The sequence below is a fragment of the Vanacampus margaritifer genome, chromosome 13, assembly GCF_051991255.1.
Source record: "Vanacampus margaritifer isolate UIUO_Vmar chromosome 13, RoL_Vmar_1.0, whole genome shotgun sequence".
In the NCBI taxonomy this organism is placed as follows: domain Eukaryota; kingdom Metazoa; phylum Chordata; class Actinopteri; order Syngnathiformes; family Syngnathidae; genus Vanacampus; species Vanacampus margaritifer.
In genome coordinates this window covers 16199810-16211774 of record NC_135444.1, presented here as the reverse complement: position 1 = coordinate 16211774, position 11965 = coordinate 16199810, and the positions used below count along the sequence as shown (strand labels likewise).

The 11965-nt window shown below is 44.5% G+C and overlaps 1 protein-coding gene across 7 annotated transcripts in view; it reads left to right on the top strand.

The window, feature by feature from the left end:
- tle2a (TLE family member 2, transcriptional corepressor a) overlaps positions 1-11965 on the top strand; it is a 44866-nt gene that overhangs the window by 1993 nt on the left and 30908 nt on the right. For 5 of the 7 annotated variants that reach the window (XM_077584103.1, XM_077584102.1, XM_077584101.1 and 2 more), the window contains exon 1: positions 2529-3118. The exons of 1 other annotated variant lie outside the window; for it this stretch is intronic. In XM_077584103.1, coding sequence (XP_077440229.1) covers positions 3095-3118 — 24 coding nt within the window. In that variant the 5' untranslated portion in view covers positions 2529-3094. Of the gene's footprint in view, positions 1-2527; positions 3119-11965 lie in introns of those variants that run through there. One more of the 7 variants, XM_077584099.1, reaches the window with a different exon arrangement.

The following is an 11965-nucleotide window of genomic DNA, read 5'->3' as shown; positions in this document are numbered from 1 at the left end:
TATCCAGTAGTATATACAGATCAGTGAGACAACACACAGAAGAAGTGACAATGGTGGGTGATTCCAGTTCAACAACAAAATATTTTGCTGTAAAAGCTAAGGAGGTTTCGCAAAATGACTATGACACGGCTATCCGCCATTGTTGACAGTCACGCGAGAATTGGGGTGTACGTCATCAAACTGGAGGAGTATCCCGCATTAGGTGTCCACATCGTAACATACGGGATTTTTTAAATCTTTCCACTCTGGAGACCGGTTTCAAAAGTTTCAAGCTCGGAAATGGCGCCGCCGTGTGGACGAACTGTCCAAACGGTAAGAATCTTGTGCGGATACATAGAAACAGGTTTTAGTCTATAAGTCATTGTAATTTGTGACACACCCCTTTTCAGCCATGTGCCTATGGCAATGCTAAGCTAACATCCATGCTTTCCATTCCATTTAAAGACACTCTCTCCCATGCTAACACATGGCCGCCACATTTTTTTTTCCTGCTCTAGTTTCCTGTAAATCTGTTTATCTATGACAGTAAAACAGCTCAAGGCGGAAACATGTGACCAGTTTCTGTCTGTTGATGACGTCATAGCACTAATTGTGCCAATTCTGGAACTAAAAGATTTAAACGGCTACTTTAGAAGGCATTTTAAATGGACTGGGACACCATTTTCTGTGCAATTTGAATCATTGCCAACAACCTATGTGGGTTGTAACTTGTTGGGGGTGTTGGGATTTTTATTTATTTATTTTTGATCCAATCCCACCACGCCGCCGCCATGTTTATTGTTCATATCACAGTGGATGAAGTCATCTGCGGGAATCGAAGCCTCCCCGCATTCCTGCGCTTCAACTTGTGATTATGAAGGTATGCAGGCCTCCTCGATCCTCCTCTCTCCATTGTTACGGCTGAACATGTGTTGACTCACGCTCGGCATACGTGCGCCGCAAAGACCCTCGCGCCTTTACGATCTCACACGGGACAGTTAAAAGCAAAACTCTCTTTTGCCATTGTTGGCTTGACTTTGATGTCCCATCGCTTGTGCGGAGGAGAAAACCCGATGGAACCGCTGGAGCCCGGCCAACACACACATACACACCTTCATCTGACCTGCCAATAGCAATATACAGCGAGTGTCCTTCACTTATCTTTTTCTATTATCTATATTATTTTTGCCCCCCCCCCCCCTGCTACTCACTACCGCCACCATGCGGGCCTCCCTGCGCACCCCGCAGCTTACACGCCACATGAAGCCACTTCCCATTCGTCACATTTCTCCTCCTTGACTTTATTCTAATAAATGTGATGCCGCAATTGGAGATGTTGTGCATTAAAATTCAGCAGGGGTCTTAAAAAAAAAAAAAAGGCAATAAAATGTGTCCTTTTCTCCATCTTTTCCTTCTACGATCACCTCGCCTCTCTTGCTCCTCCATTCCCTCACACACACACACACGGAGCAAATCTGCACACACATTTTTTTTTTCATGTGCACTATCCCCCCACCCCCCCACTGACTCGTCTTTCTCAGCATCCCCCCTGCTGTCCTTCATCCTTTATTCTCTTCCTCCTCCCTCCCCCCTTCGCCCCCCCCTCTTTTTCACACACATATTTGTAGCCACACACAAACACGCACGCACACGCATCTATATTTTCCAACTCCACCTCTGGCAGGTTGTGATTTCCACTGTCAGAAATTGCTTTTTCAATATCTCTCTCTCTCTAATTATGAGTCCCGCTAAAGGGGTCTTGCCACCAGAATACCAATTTTCTACAATTTATTTCCTTCTTGGCTGGAATAATTCTCGTGTTCCAGTCTGCAACAATGAAGACATCACGGATGTGTGTAAGTGTGAGTGTGTGTTTGCTACATTATCACCAGTGGGCCCTTCCAATCCTTCCCTTGAGGTGGTGATTAGCAAAACACAAGGAAAGGAGGGGGCGGTGATAATGTTGATGAAGATGATGATGCACATCTTTCAGTTATCTCCACGCCAACAAGGACAAAATGTAAGATGTTCAACAAAGCTGCGTCGAGCTTGTGGCGAGAAAAGCGGAAAACCACCAAATCGCAATATACAAGCCGCCACACCACCAAGCACCGCCCCCCCCTCGCCGCCAACAAGGGGTTAACTCAAGCGCCTCTTCTCCTTCCTTCCTTGATTGACGTGTGGGAGTCCTGCGCTCCAATCAGCGAAGGGACAGCCTGTATCCCACGTGGGCTTGCTCGACTCCGATTGGCTCGTTGCGGCAGCGCTGAGGCTGAGCCCCACGTGGAGGTTTTCATTCAATCAACTACTGAGAACAATTCCACGGAGCCCCGTCTTCCCCCCTTTTAAATAAACGTGTTTTTTTTTTATTATCACGCAGACTGACCTAAATCGCATTTATGTAAACCCAATTAAATAAAAAGCTCCCCCCCCCCGTAAAATAGCGATATTTGAAAAGCACGTGTAGCCTCGTCGTAATATTTAAAACAAACGGGATGCGTGTGAGCGTGGGGGTGTATATAAGCCCCCCACACCTCCTTCCTTTAAGAACTCATATGTTATGTCCCATTGAGGATGAGAGAAGGGGGAGAGAGAGGGTGAGGGAGTGTTGTGTGAAAGGAGTGCAGGCCAACGAGGGAGACAAAAGAGGCTGCGGCTGCATTCAATGTGCTGCTGTTGTGTTGTGTGTCGGTTTGCGAGCCGCTCCTCCTCTTCGCCAAGAAAGAAAGAAAAGAGAGAGAGAGGGAGCGAGAGAGAGAGAGAGAGACCACCCGATATTGCACTAGCTGCCGGACCTATCCTCAAGTTTTGGAAGACTTTCGTGGAGAGGGAAGGCTTCCAAGCAGGACCGGTTCCTTGCTCCTCCTGCCCCAGCCCTCACGCGTCGAGAGCGGGGCGGCGGTGCTCCGGGAGAGAGCCGCGCTAGCCAGAACAAAGGAAGGCGAGGAATGAGTGAGCCCCAAGAACAGCTTCCGTGCCAAATGCCCCACTAAAAAAAACACACACACACACACAAAAAAAAAAACCCTCGTCGTATTCCTCGACCCAGCTTTTCCGCCTCGCCGGGGGACAAGAAGGACAATAACCGTACGGAGACGCACGTTTGGCGGGCAGAATGTTCCCTCAAAACCGAGCACCGGTAAGTAGGAAGTGTCCATTAAACGCTTATCGTAGCGATGCACCATTTCCGGGTATCGTTTTTGTGGCGGTACCCGATAAAAGCTCGTTTGTTCTCCGCAGACCGGTGAACGAGTGAGGGCAACTTTATAGACTTGTGTGGCTTCTCCACAACAAACATGGAGCTTTAATTCCACGCTGCACTGTCCTGTAGTGAGCGGAGTGGAGTGGAGTGATGATGGGGATGAGGAGAGCATGAGTTTGTCCTTTTGCTCTGATGGTTGAGAGCAAGGGAAGTGAGTCAACTCTTCTTGTTGACACATTATCAAGTATCATTCTTGTTTTTTTCCCACCCACCCTGCATTAAATCACATCGTTGTATGTTGACGTGTTTGTAGAGGTTAGAAACTGTTAATATATAACTGGCATAAAAAAAAGGGCGTAAAATGGATAGTACAGTCAAAGTTATTCCCCGCCATGCGGTTCAGTTTTTGCAGTCTTGCTGTTTTTTATCATGGCTCTTTCTCTTCATTTTTCTACATTAGCTAATTGCGTAGCAATAGACAATTCCTAAGTTACGTCACAAGTGAAAATGGCGAAAGGCCATACTTGGTGAAAGGATTTTTTTAAAATTTCAAAATGTGATGAAACGTCGTTTCACTATTATAACAGTGTGCTAAAGTTAACTGTGTCTACTATAATGCAAAACTGGCTTACAGAACATGTCTACGATCTGATACAATTGCATAGAAATCACTAGCTAAATTAATATAGTTTATCACCGCTCGTTACAAGATACAATCGCATTATTGAACAATATATCGTAAAAACGTAAGCACATTTTGACACTAGCTGCTACGGCCTCAACATGCTGACTGGCTAACCTAAGCTAACACTCATTCTCTGACTATCCCGGAGCATTCTGGAACATAACCTGTGCGATAACCGATTGTGTATGTTTTGTTTTTTTAATCTTTAAATCACACTATTGTGTTAAAACCATGTTAATAGTGCCTGGAAAGCCATAAATATTGATACCTTTTTACAAGATGTCCAGAATCTTTAGCATCGCTTGACCAAACCATGGAATCATGTTTGGCCTTTACCATAACACTATCGTGTGTAGGACCTACAGTATACTGCTTAGAGGCACCCAACTGTTGACCCTAGCATGTGCGTAGGTTTGATTGTAACTTCAACAACATGAAGGCAAGATGATCAAGGATTAACATCCAAACCTTTGCTATTTAAGATGCTTTTGTCTTCACGGTGCAGTTTTTGCTTTCATTCATTCATTCAAAGGCAGTTGTCATCAAAATAGCTCAGTCTTGTAGCCTTTTTTGGTGTGGGTCTACTTGAATCAAATTATAGTTGCTGTTTAGTTTATTTTTCTTCTTTCAGGTGTGGCCACAGTAATCCAACTCAACCACATGAACAGCCACATTAAGTTAATTGAAGAGACTTAATTGTTGGGTGTTTGTCTGTTATTATTTATATGCCGTGCAATTTGCTAGTGACCTGATCAGGTTCAACCTTGCCACTCAAGTCAACTGGGATAGACTCCCGTGACCCCTGAACGAGGACAAGCGGCGCGCAATAGAAAATGGATGGCCGGAAGTGATTTGATAAATCGGGTTTGATCGCAAAAGGCATCATGATGACATGAACAGTAAGCGACCCGGCCACAGCGGCCACTTCTCCTGCGAAGTCCATTTAAGGTGTCCTCTGCTGTTTGAAGGTGAATTGTAGCCTGATAGCTTGTCCGAACAATTTTTTTCCACAAATGACAGTTTTTGTGTTCAGTACCACTGTTTCATGCCATCCTTTGGACCAGTTAATAGTTCTGGTATTATTGTTATGTATCATTACATAAGCAACATTGATAGAAATGTAATGAAGTTTGATTCAGTTCAGTTTCGTTTCATGAATAGGTTGGAACATTGGGGGAAAAAAACGATACCTTTGGAATTTTGTGTACACATTAGGTTCCATTTTGGTTAGAACAAAGGTGTGTCCATGGTGGAAAAAAATCTTTCTAATAAGAAGCTTGAGAAACCCTGATCTACATTATTGTCCTCCATAGGAGTGATTATTAAACTCCTTCTAGTACATTTTTTTGCCACGGCCAATCTGTAAATCAAGCGTCAAGGGTACAAGAGTCATTTTGATGGTACCACCATCCCGTGATGAGCCATTCCACCCCTAAATGGACAATGCCCCCCCCCCCCCATTCCCTTGAGGGATGTAGCCGGCTTTTAATTTGTGTCAATCAAGTTAGGTGGAGAGCTTTAGAGCCGACTGAAATACATAAACACTGGTCCTCTAGCTGCGTGAAGTATCAATTAGGACCCGCTCATTTGCCTAACCCTCATCTCCATGCCTCAGCCACGCCACCCCTGACGCTGTTTTGACATTCATGTCCCGCGCTGTGGAAGCAGATTAAACCTGTAAATGTGAATTTTACCCTCAGTTCTTCCAAACCATTCACGTTAAGCTAATAACTAGCCGGATTTGAACATCTTATGGCTTTACTTCATCGGCCTTGTAGCCCCCGTGCACTTCCTTTGCCGTGATCTTGTGACCACCAGCAGCTGTGTATGTAGTAAGAGGGCCCGCAGGAAGGCAGGGCAGGAGGCAGGCTGTGGCTCTGCGGTTTACACTGTAAACCCAATCCCTCTCATCCAGCCTCTCCTCGCTGTGTTCCTGCGAGAGGCTCCAAACCACATCTTAATGTATGGGCAGGCATCCCAGGGCGAGAGGCGCAGTCTGCAGCGGCGCTCGTTGGGAAAAGCAATGACCCGGTTTCTTTTTCAGTACACACAAAGGCAGGCAGGCAGTAGCGCCGATTCTCACCTCCCAGCAAAGGGCCCGTCCACTTGGCACACGGTTTAATCCGTGAAAAGCGAAGCGGGCACTAACCGGTCAGTGCCGCGTATTGAACTGTTGTGACAGATTTGACCTGTATATGCGATAAAAAATGCGGTTGTGGCGAGCATAAACTTGTCATTATTTGAAAATCTGATTACAATCTGTTGTTACACTCGATTTAGTGTTAAATGATGACCGGTGGTCCATAGCGCGTGATTATTGTTATTTTTTGATAAAAAAAACCTTGTGCTCAATTCTGACGGTGTCAAAAATATATGAACATAGTAAAATTGCTAATGCTGGTTGGAATAGCTACTTAAACCTAATAAAGGCCTAGACACACCAATCCGACGTCGGCCAAATGTGACCGACGTCTACCCCCTGTGGCGTCGGCCCAGACGTCCAACGTCACGTAGAAAAATGACGTAAATACACCCCAAATATTACGTACCTTCAGCGCATGCGCGAGAAGTAATTCCCCTCCATACCATTGGCGGCAGTAGTCATTATTCCTAAAGGCAACCGGAAACCTCTTTACGGGGGCGGGACATAACCATGTCGTTAGCCAGCTAACGTGAAGAAGTAATTATGTTTACTAATTACTAACAGTTGCTATACTTCTAAAGTGTAAAAGTAAATCCTACCTGCTACATCTAGTCGCGTCCCCGTGTCATGCCATAGTTTGGCTTTCATACCTTTGTCGGCATACTCTTTAATGGTAATATCATACAATGCCGGTCTCTCTTAAACCAAAGAGACAAAGTCATCTTCCCGATCTTCTGTCCAGACAGACATTGTACGTTCAAATGTGGCGGGTACAGCAGGGTGACGATGCGCAAAATGAGCGAAAAAAAAAAAGGTCCAGGCTTTCCATCAGTGTGTTCGTCACTTCCTCTTCTTGCCCCGTGCGCTGATTCGCTAGCTAACAGCCAATCACAGTGATCAAATGCCTTGACGCCCGACGCCGATTCAACATGTCGAATTTGCTGAAAACGCCCCCAGATAATCAGATGTTAGGAACATCTTTCAGTCAGGGGGTGAACAGCTAAAGATTTTTTTGGTAGACGACCATAATGTGCTAGTCAAGTCAAAGTGGATTAATCGATGATATCTTTGATATTTTTTTCAGCACAGTATGGTTGTCCCCAACCGGTTTTGCGCCACGGACCGGTAACAAGTAAAGAAATATTTAGATGGAGCGGTGTCGATAATGTCGTAAAAGCGACAAAGGCTGTGCTGCTTGTTGTGTTTTGAATAAAGTGAATTGACACACATTACATTTTGGTGATGAAAATGGAAACCACCAGTCCCGTGGTCTTGCTGGTCAGCTGGTGTGAATATTTTAAGACTAGCCGCGATCGGAATAGCCGAAGCTAGTGAGGCTAACCGCTATTCTCAACCACAGCCATCTTATTTTCGGACTTGCGGAGCCACGCGGATGTATGAAGTCTGTCTCTCAATCGTTGGCCAGACATTTTACTGCTTTCAAAGACTGTAGTTGAAAGTCCTCTGTGAATTGGCCAATTGGAAGACAAGTTGTTCACGACACGTGATTAGCAATATATGGACTTCAAAATCGAAATGTCCGTATTCATAAAATGGACTTGTCTGTTCAACCTACTCATTACGATGCAGTCCACTTCTAAATATTGTCATCTCACGAAAGTAAGCATTGTCTATGCAAATTCATTTTTTAAATAGAGCTCAGGTGTACCTAATGGATAGTGAGTATCTCGCACTACTACGTCAATAGATCATACACTTTGTTCATGAGAGACTACAAACAAAATCATACTTAAAGAGACCCTGTTATCCAAATATGCTGAATGTATTTTTGATTTTCTAGCACAATAACAAGAATGTTCCCAGCCCATATTTGCTTTGGCAGGAAGTGGCGTTAAAAGGCCTTTTTCATAGCCTTTTTTTTCCCCATCACTACGAAGCATAGCTAATCTTGTTCTTTCCAAATGATCATCCCTGCCGTCTTGTAAAATTCCCAACAGCCCTTTCCCTCCATTTTCTCCAGGACAATGCCCTCGTTTGGGGGGGAGGGCTTTGCTAATGGCCACTTCTGTGAGTACTCGCGTAGTCTGTTTGGTCCGAGCTTTTGCCCTGCTCAACAGCAGCTGTCCGTGCGCAAAAACAGATCCCCACTCTACAATCAATGTTCTACAATGAAACCGTACTTTTTAGACACCATGAAAGCCTTTTAAAACCCATTAGCAGGAACGGTGTTAGCAACCTAAACTAGTCCTCTTGAAATATTGGACACAGGAAACCGGCTTTCGTCTAGTTCAGCTTCAACTGCTGTTTTGTTTGCTTTTGTTTGTGATGGACTCTCACAGGAGACATCTTGTCTTTGTCCCCATCTTTACCTTTTGAGATTGATGCAGTTCAAATGGATTTGTCAATGACCTTTTGCCCAGCTCATGCTTTTGTCTCAGTGGATTATGTCGAAAAGCTCATTTTGTCGCTTTGCCCATACATGCGCTCGTGATTTGTACACAAAATGTGCCTTCTTTGGTGTTTTTGAGCCATTTCTGTAAATAAGCACGGAGACTGCGGATGCACCGTACAGCATTATCACCAAGTATGAAGATATCCCAGTTTGTTGATGTCATATCATAAAAAGTCGAAGAATTATGGGTTGAAATATTCACCAACACCCTCATCTGTTTCTTGCTGACAGGTTGTGGTTCTGTAGATTCTTAAACCTTTTGTGTTATTTCACACTTTGCTCTTCAGGAGCAATAAAAAGTGCTTTGCAGCAAATTAAATTAAAAACGCACCACAAATTACCATTAACAGACACCAGAAACATAAATCTGTCTTTTGCGAGCAATTGCTACAAGTTGTACATTTGAATGTTTTCAATTAAGTGGACACTCAAGAACAAGGAAAGACATACAATAAAGAGGGGGGGGGGGGTTGTTTATGATGATGCCGACATGAGAGATTTTGTGTTTAAAAAAATGGCATGTAACGGGGTAAGAATTTTTCATTACGTGGCACAAAAAGGGAATGCTCAGTTAGCACATAATGTTTTTTTTTGTTGATTTTTTCAATTTACATCAGAGAACACACACTCATGTATAATACACCAAAATCCCCCTTAATAAAAGGCATTTTTTCCCTCTGTACTCGTGTATAATATGGAAAAATAATGTACTGTAATTCACCATAAAAACATACCAATGAAGTGTAAATGCATTTTAAACGGGTTCAAAATCTATGCTCTTATTGATGAGTGTTATTCATGGGATTTTATAGTAATTAATGTTATCAGAGGTGGGCATTCCATCAATATTGACGGAAGGTCCGTTAATGACGGACATCCATTTTGTTGACTATTAACGATCGACGGGAAACTAAAAAAAAAAAACCGGACTGACTAAGCATTGCTCTTCAACACACTTCCTTGATACCGATTTCCATTTAGGGCTTAGGTGGCATCTTGATGACACTTAAAGTCAAATGTTTCTCTACAAAATACATTCAGGATCTTGATCACAGCAAAGCTCAAGAAAATGGTTGCAGTTGACAATACGCAAGCTGCTTTTGCAGCATTTGCCGGCATTGTTCGACCCGCTCCAAGAAAGCGCCTCTTTTCCCACTTTTGTTTCACTCCAAATATCGAGCTGGTTAGTGGGTTAGTTGCCGCAGCACCAGTGCACTGCCTTTAGGCCCGGTTGACTCAAACGCTCTTTATCATGGCGGCTGCCCACGTGTGAGCGCGGCCATCGATCAGCGGCTCGCCTCCTTTTTGCTCAGCCGGTGGTTAGAGGGCAAAGAGAGAGAGCGGGAGGGAGAAAATGAAGGAAACGAGGCTGAAGGGGATCGCTGGTTTACGCACACACACGCCGCCGTGGAGGTGCGTCCCGGTGGAATTGGCAAACGAGCCGAGGGGAGGGGCGGGGGGGGGGGGGGTTACCTAATAAAAGAAGGCACCTCCAGCAATTAAGGCGGCTGACAGGCAAACTGTGGCTATCTGCTAATGTGGGCTGACAGCAGGGAAATTTGAATAAGGAGGCTTGCGGGAGAAATGAGGCATTGGAAAGGGGCTGTGGGGGGTGGGGGGCGGGAGATTGAGGAAGAAGAGATGTATGGTGCTAATGAAACAGGTGCCTGGCTGCCTGCCCCTCCCCTCTAAGTGCCGGAGTCATTGAGAGATTAGCAGCATGTTTCTCCAGTTTGGAGCCAAGTAGAGTGGATGCTGTTGCAACGGGTTTGACTTTCTGTCCTCTTTGGAGGGAGACATTTTAAAACAATGCAAATGCACCTGTGAGACTTTTAAGAAATGAGATTCTGACTCTGTGGTGGTCTACGGGTGGAAACGGGCTGGGCGGAGGTTTAGGATTAAGGACTACATGTGACGCCTGATGCCACTCTACTCACTGTTATTAAAATAAATTGTAATACAGTAAATGCCAGCTATTATTAACTAGGTTTAGGGAATGAGTCCTGCCAGAAATGGCGAAAAACGCAATAGACATCACCTTAAAATAGTTAAAAACTGCCTTAAATTGTAATCATACCACAAACCAGGATACCAAAATACTTGACTCTTAAAAAAATAAAATAAAATCAATGTCACATTTGACGACGTCATGTCAATACAGGGCTACAAAGCACACATATTAACACACATGCTAATACAGCATTTGCCAACCAAGGCACATAGCACACAAAGTATGAATACTGACGTAATGACGTTCTCATATTAAATTTCCCTCACAAATGTACGTATTCCGTGTCAAAAGCCATAATTGTGTCCTCTGAATAGCAACAGGTGCCCGGTTAATTTTACCCTCTGCCAGCTGGGCTAAGCAAGGAAAGTATTGTTATTATTGTTATGAAGTATTGTAACTATTGTTTATGTTTGGTTTGTCTGATGCATTCAATGCAGTGCGGTTTCATTTCTTTTCCCTGTGCCGCGATGTTGTAGTGAAAAACGGACCAGGACTGAAATGGCAAAGCCGCACATATAGGAACACTTTTCTGAGGAAATTGGCAGGTGTTGTGCGGGTGAAGGAGCGTTAATTAGTGGCCTGACGAATGGGCCGAGCGCCGCGAAAGGAAAGCGGCAGCGCAATTTGTGCACAAGGAGGCTAGATTGAAATCTTTGTGGTGCGGTGTGGAGTAAAAGTTGGGAACGCTGAGCACACTGCAGAAAAGACAAAAAAGTAGTCAAGCAGCCATGATTGTCAAAGGCGTTTTGCGGTTGGGGATAATCTTTGATCATTTTTGGGTGTTTTGTTTCTCAGAGCAAGCATGTCAAAGCACATTTGCATCTGCCAAAAGAATGTGATGGGTTTTAACAAGAACGTTCTCCCCATTAGGCCTTTGAAGGAAATGCAACAAAGGAATCTTTTTTTCAGCAAACATCATATTGCAGCCATCACACCCATGCGATTACGGCCATTTTCCACCTGCGCACATATTGCGTTCTAGCGTGACGGTCGAGATGCGTGATTGCGGGTTTTCATTTAGTCGACGCGGAGGCCGTTCATGTGAAGGCAGTAAAGCGCACATGTGCTCGTAAATACTTGCGGAAAGCGGCATCTTGTACGCATCCGCCGTCTGAGGTGGCGTGTGTGGGCGTGTTGTCTGCTCCCAGGGTGTGTGCGCATGTGTGTGTGCGCACATTGTTGGCGAGCAAGGATGTGAGGTCATTGTGGTTCTGTTGCCTGCGGTATGAAGGCAACTCAAATGAAAACAGCGGGCACGGCCACACTGTTGGCCGACTCCACAACAAGTGCTTTCGTTTTAATGTCTGCTTTTTTTGTCTTTGGAGCTCAAGTCGGAGCAATACATTTGTGTTGTACGCGTTGACCCAAATCACTATATTGCCATGCAACATTGCGTGTTAAATGTTAACGTATTAAGTTATTGTTTTGTAGCATAATGGTTAGAGATAGACCGATATGTTTTTTTTTTCAAGGCCGATACCGATAATTAGTAGCGAAGGAGGCCGATGACCAATATTTGGAGCCGATATTAA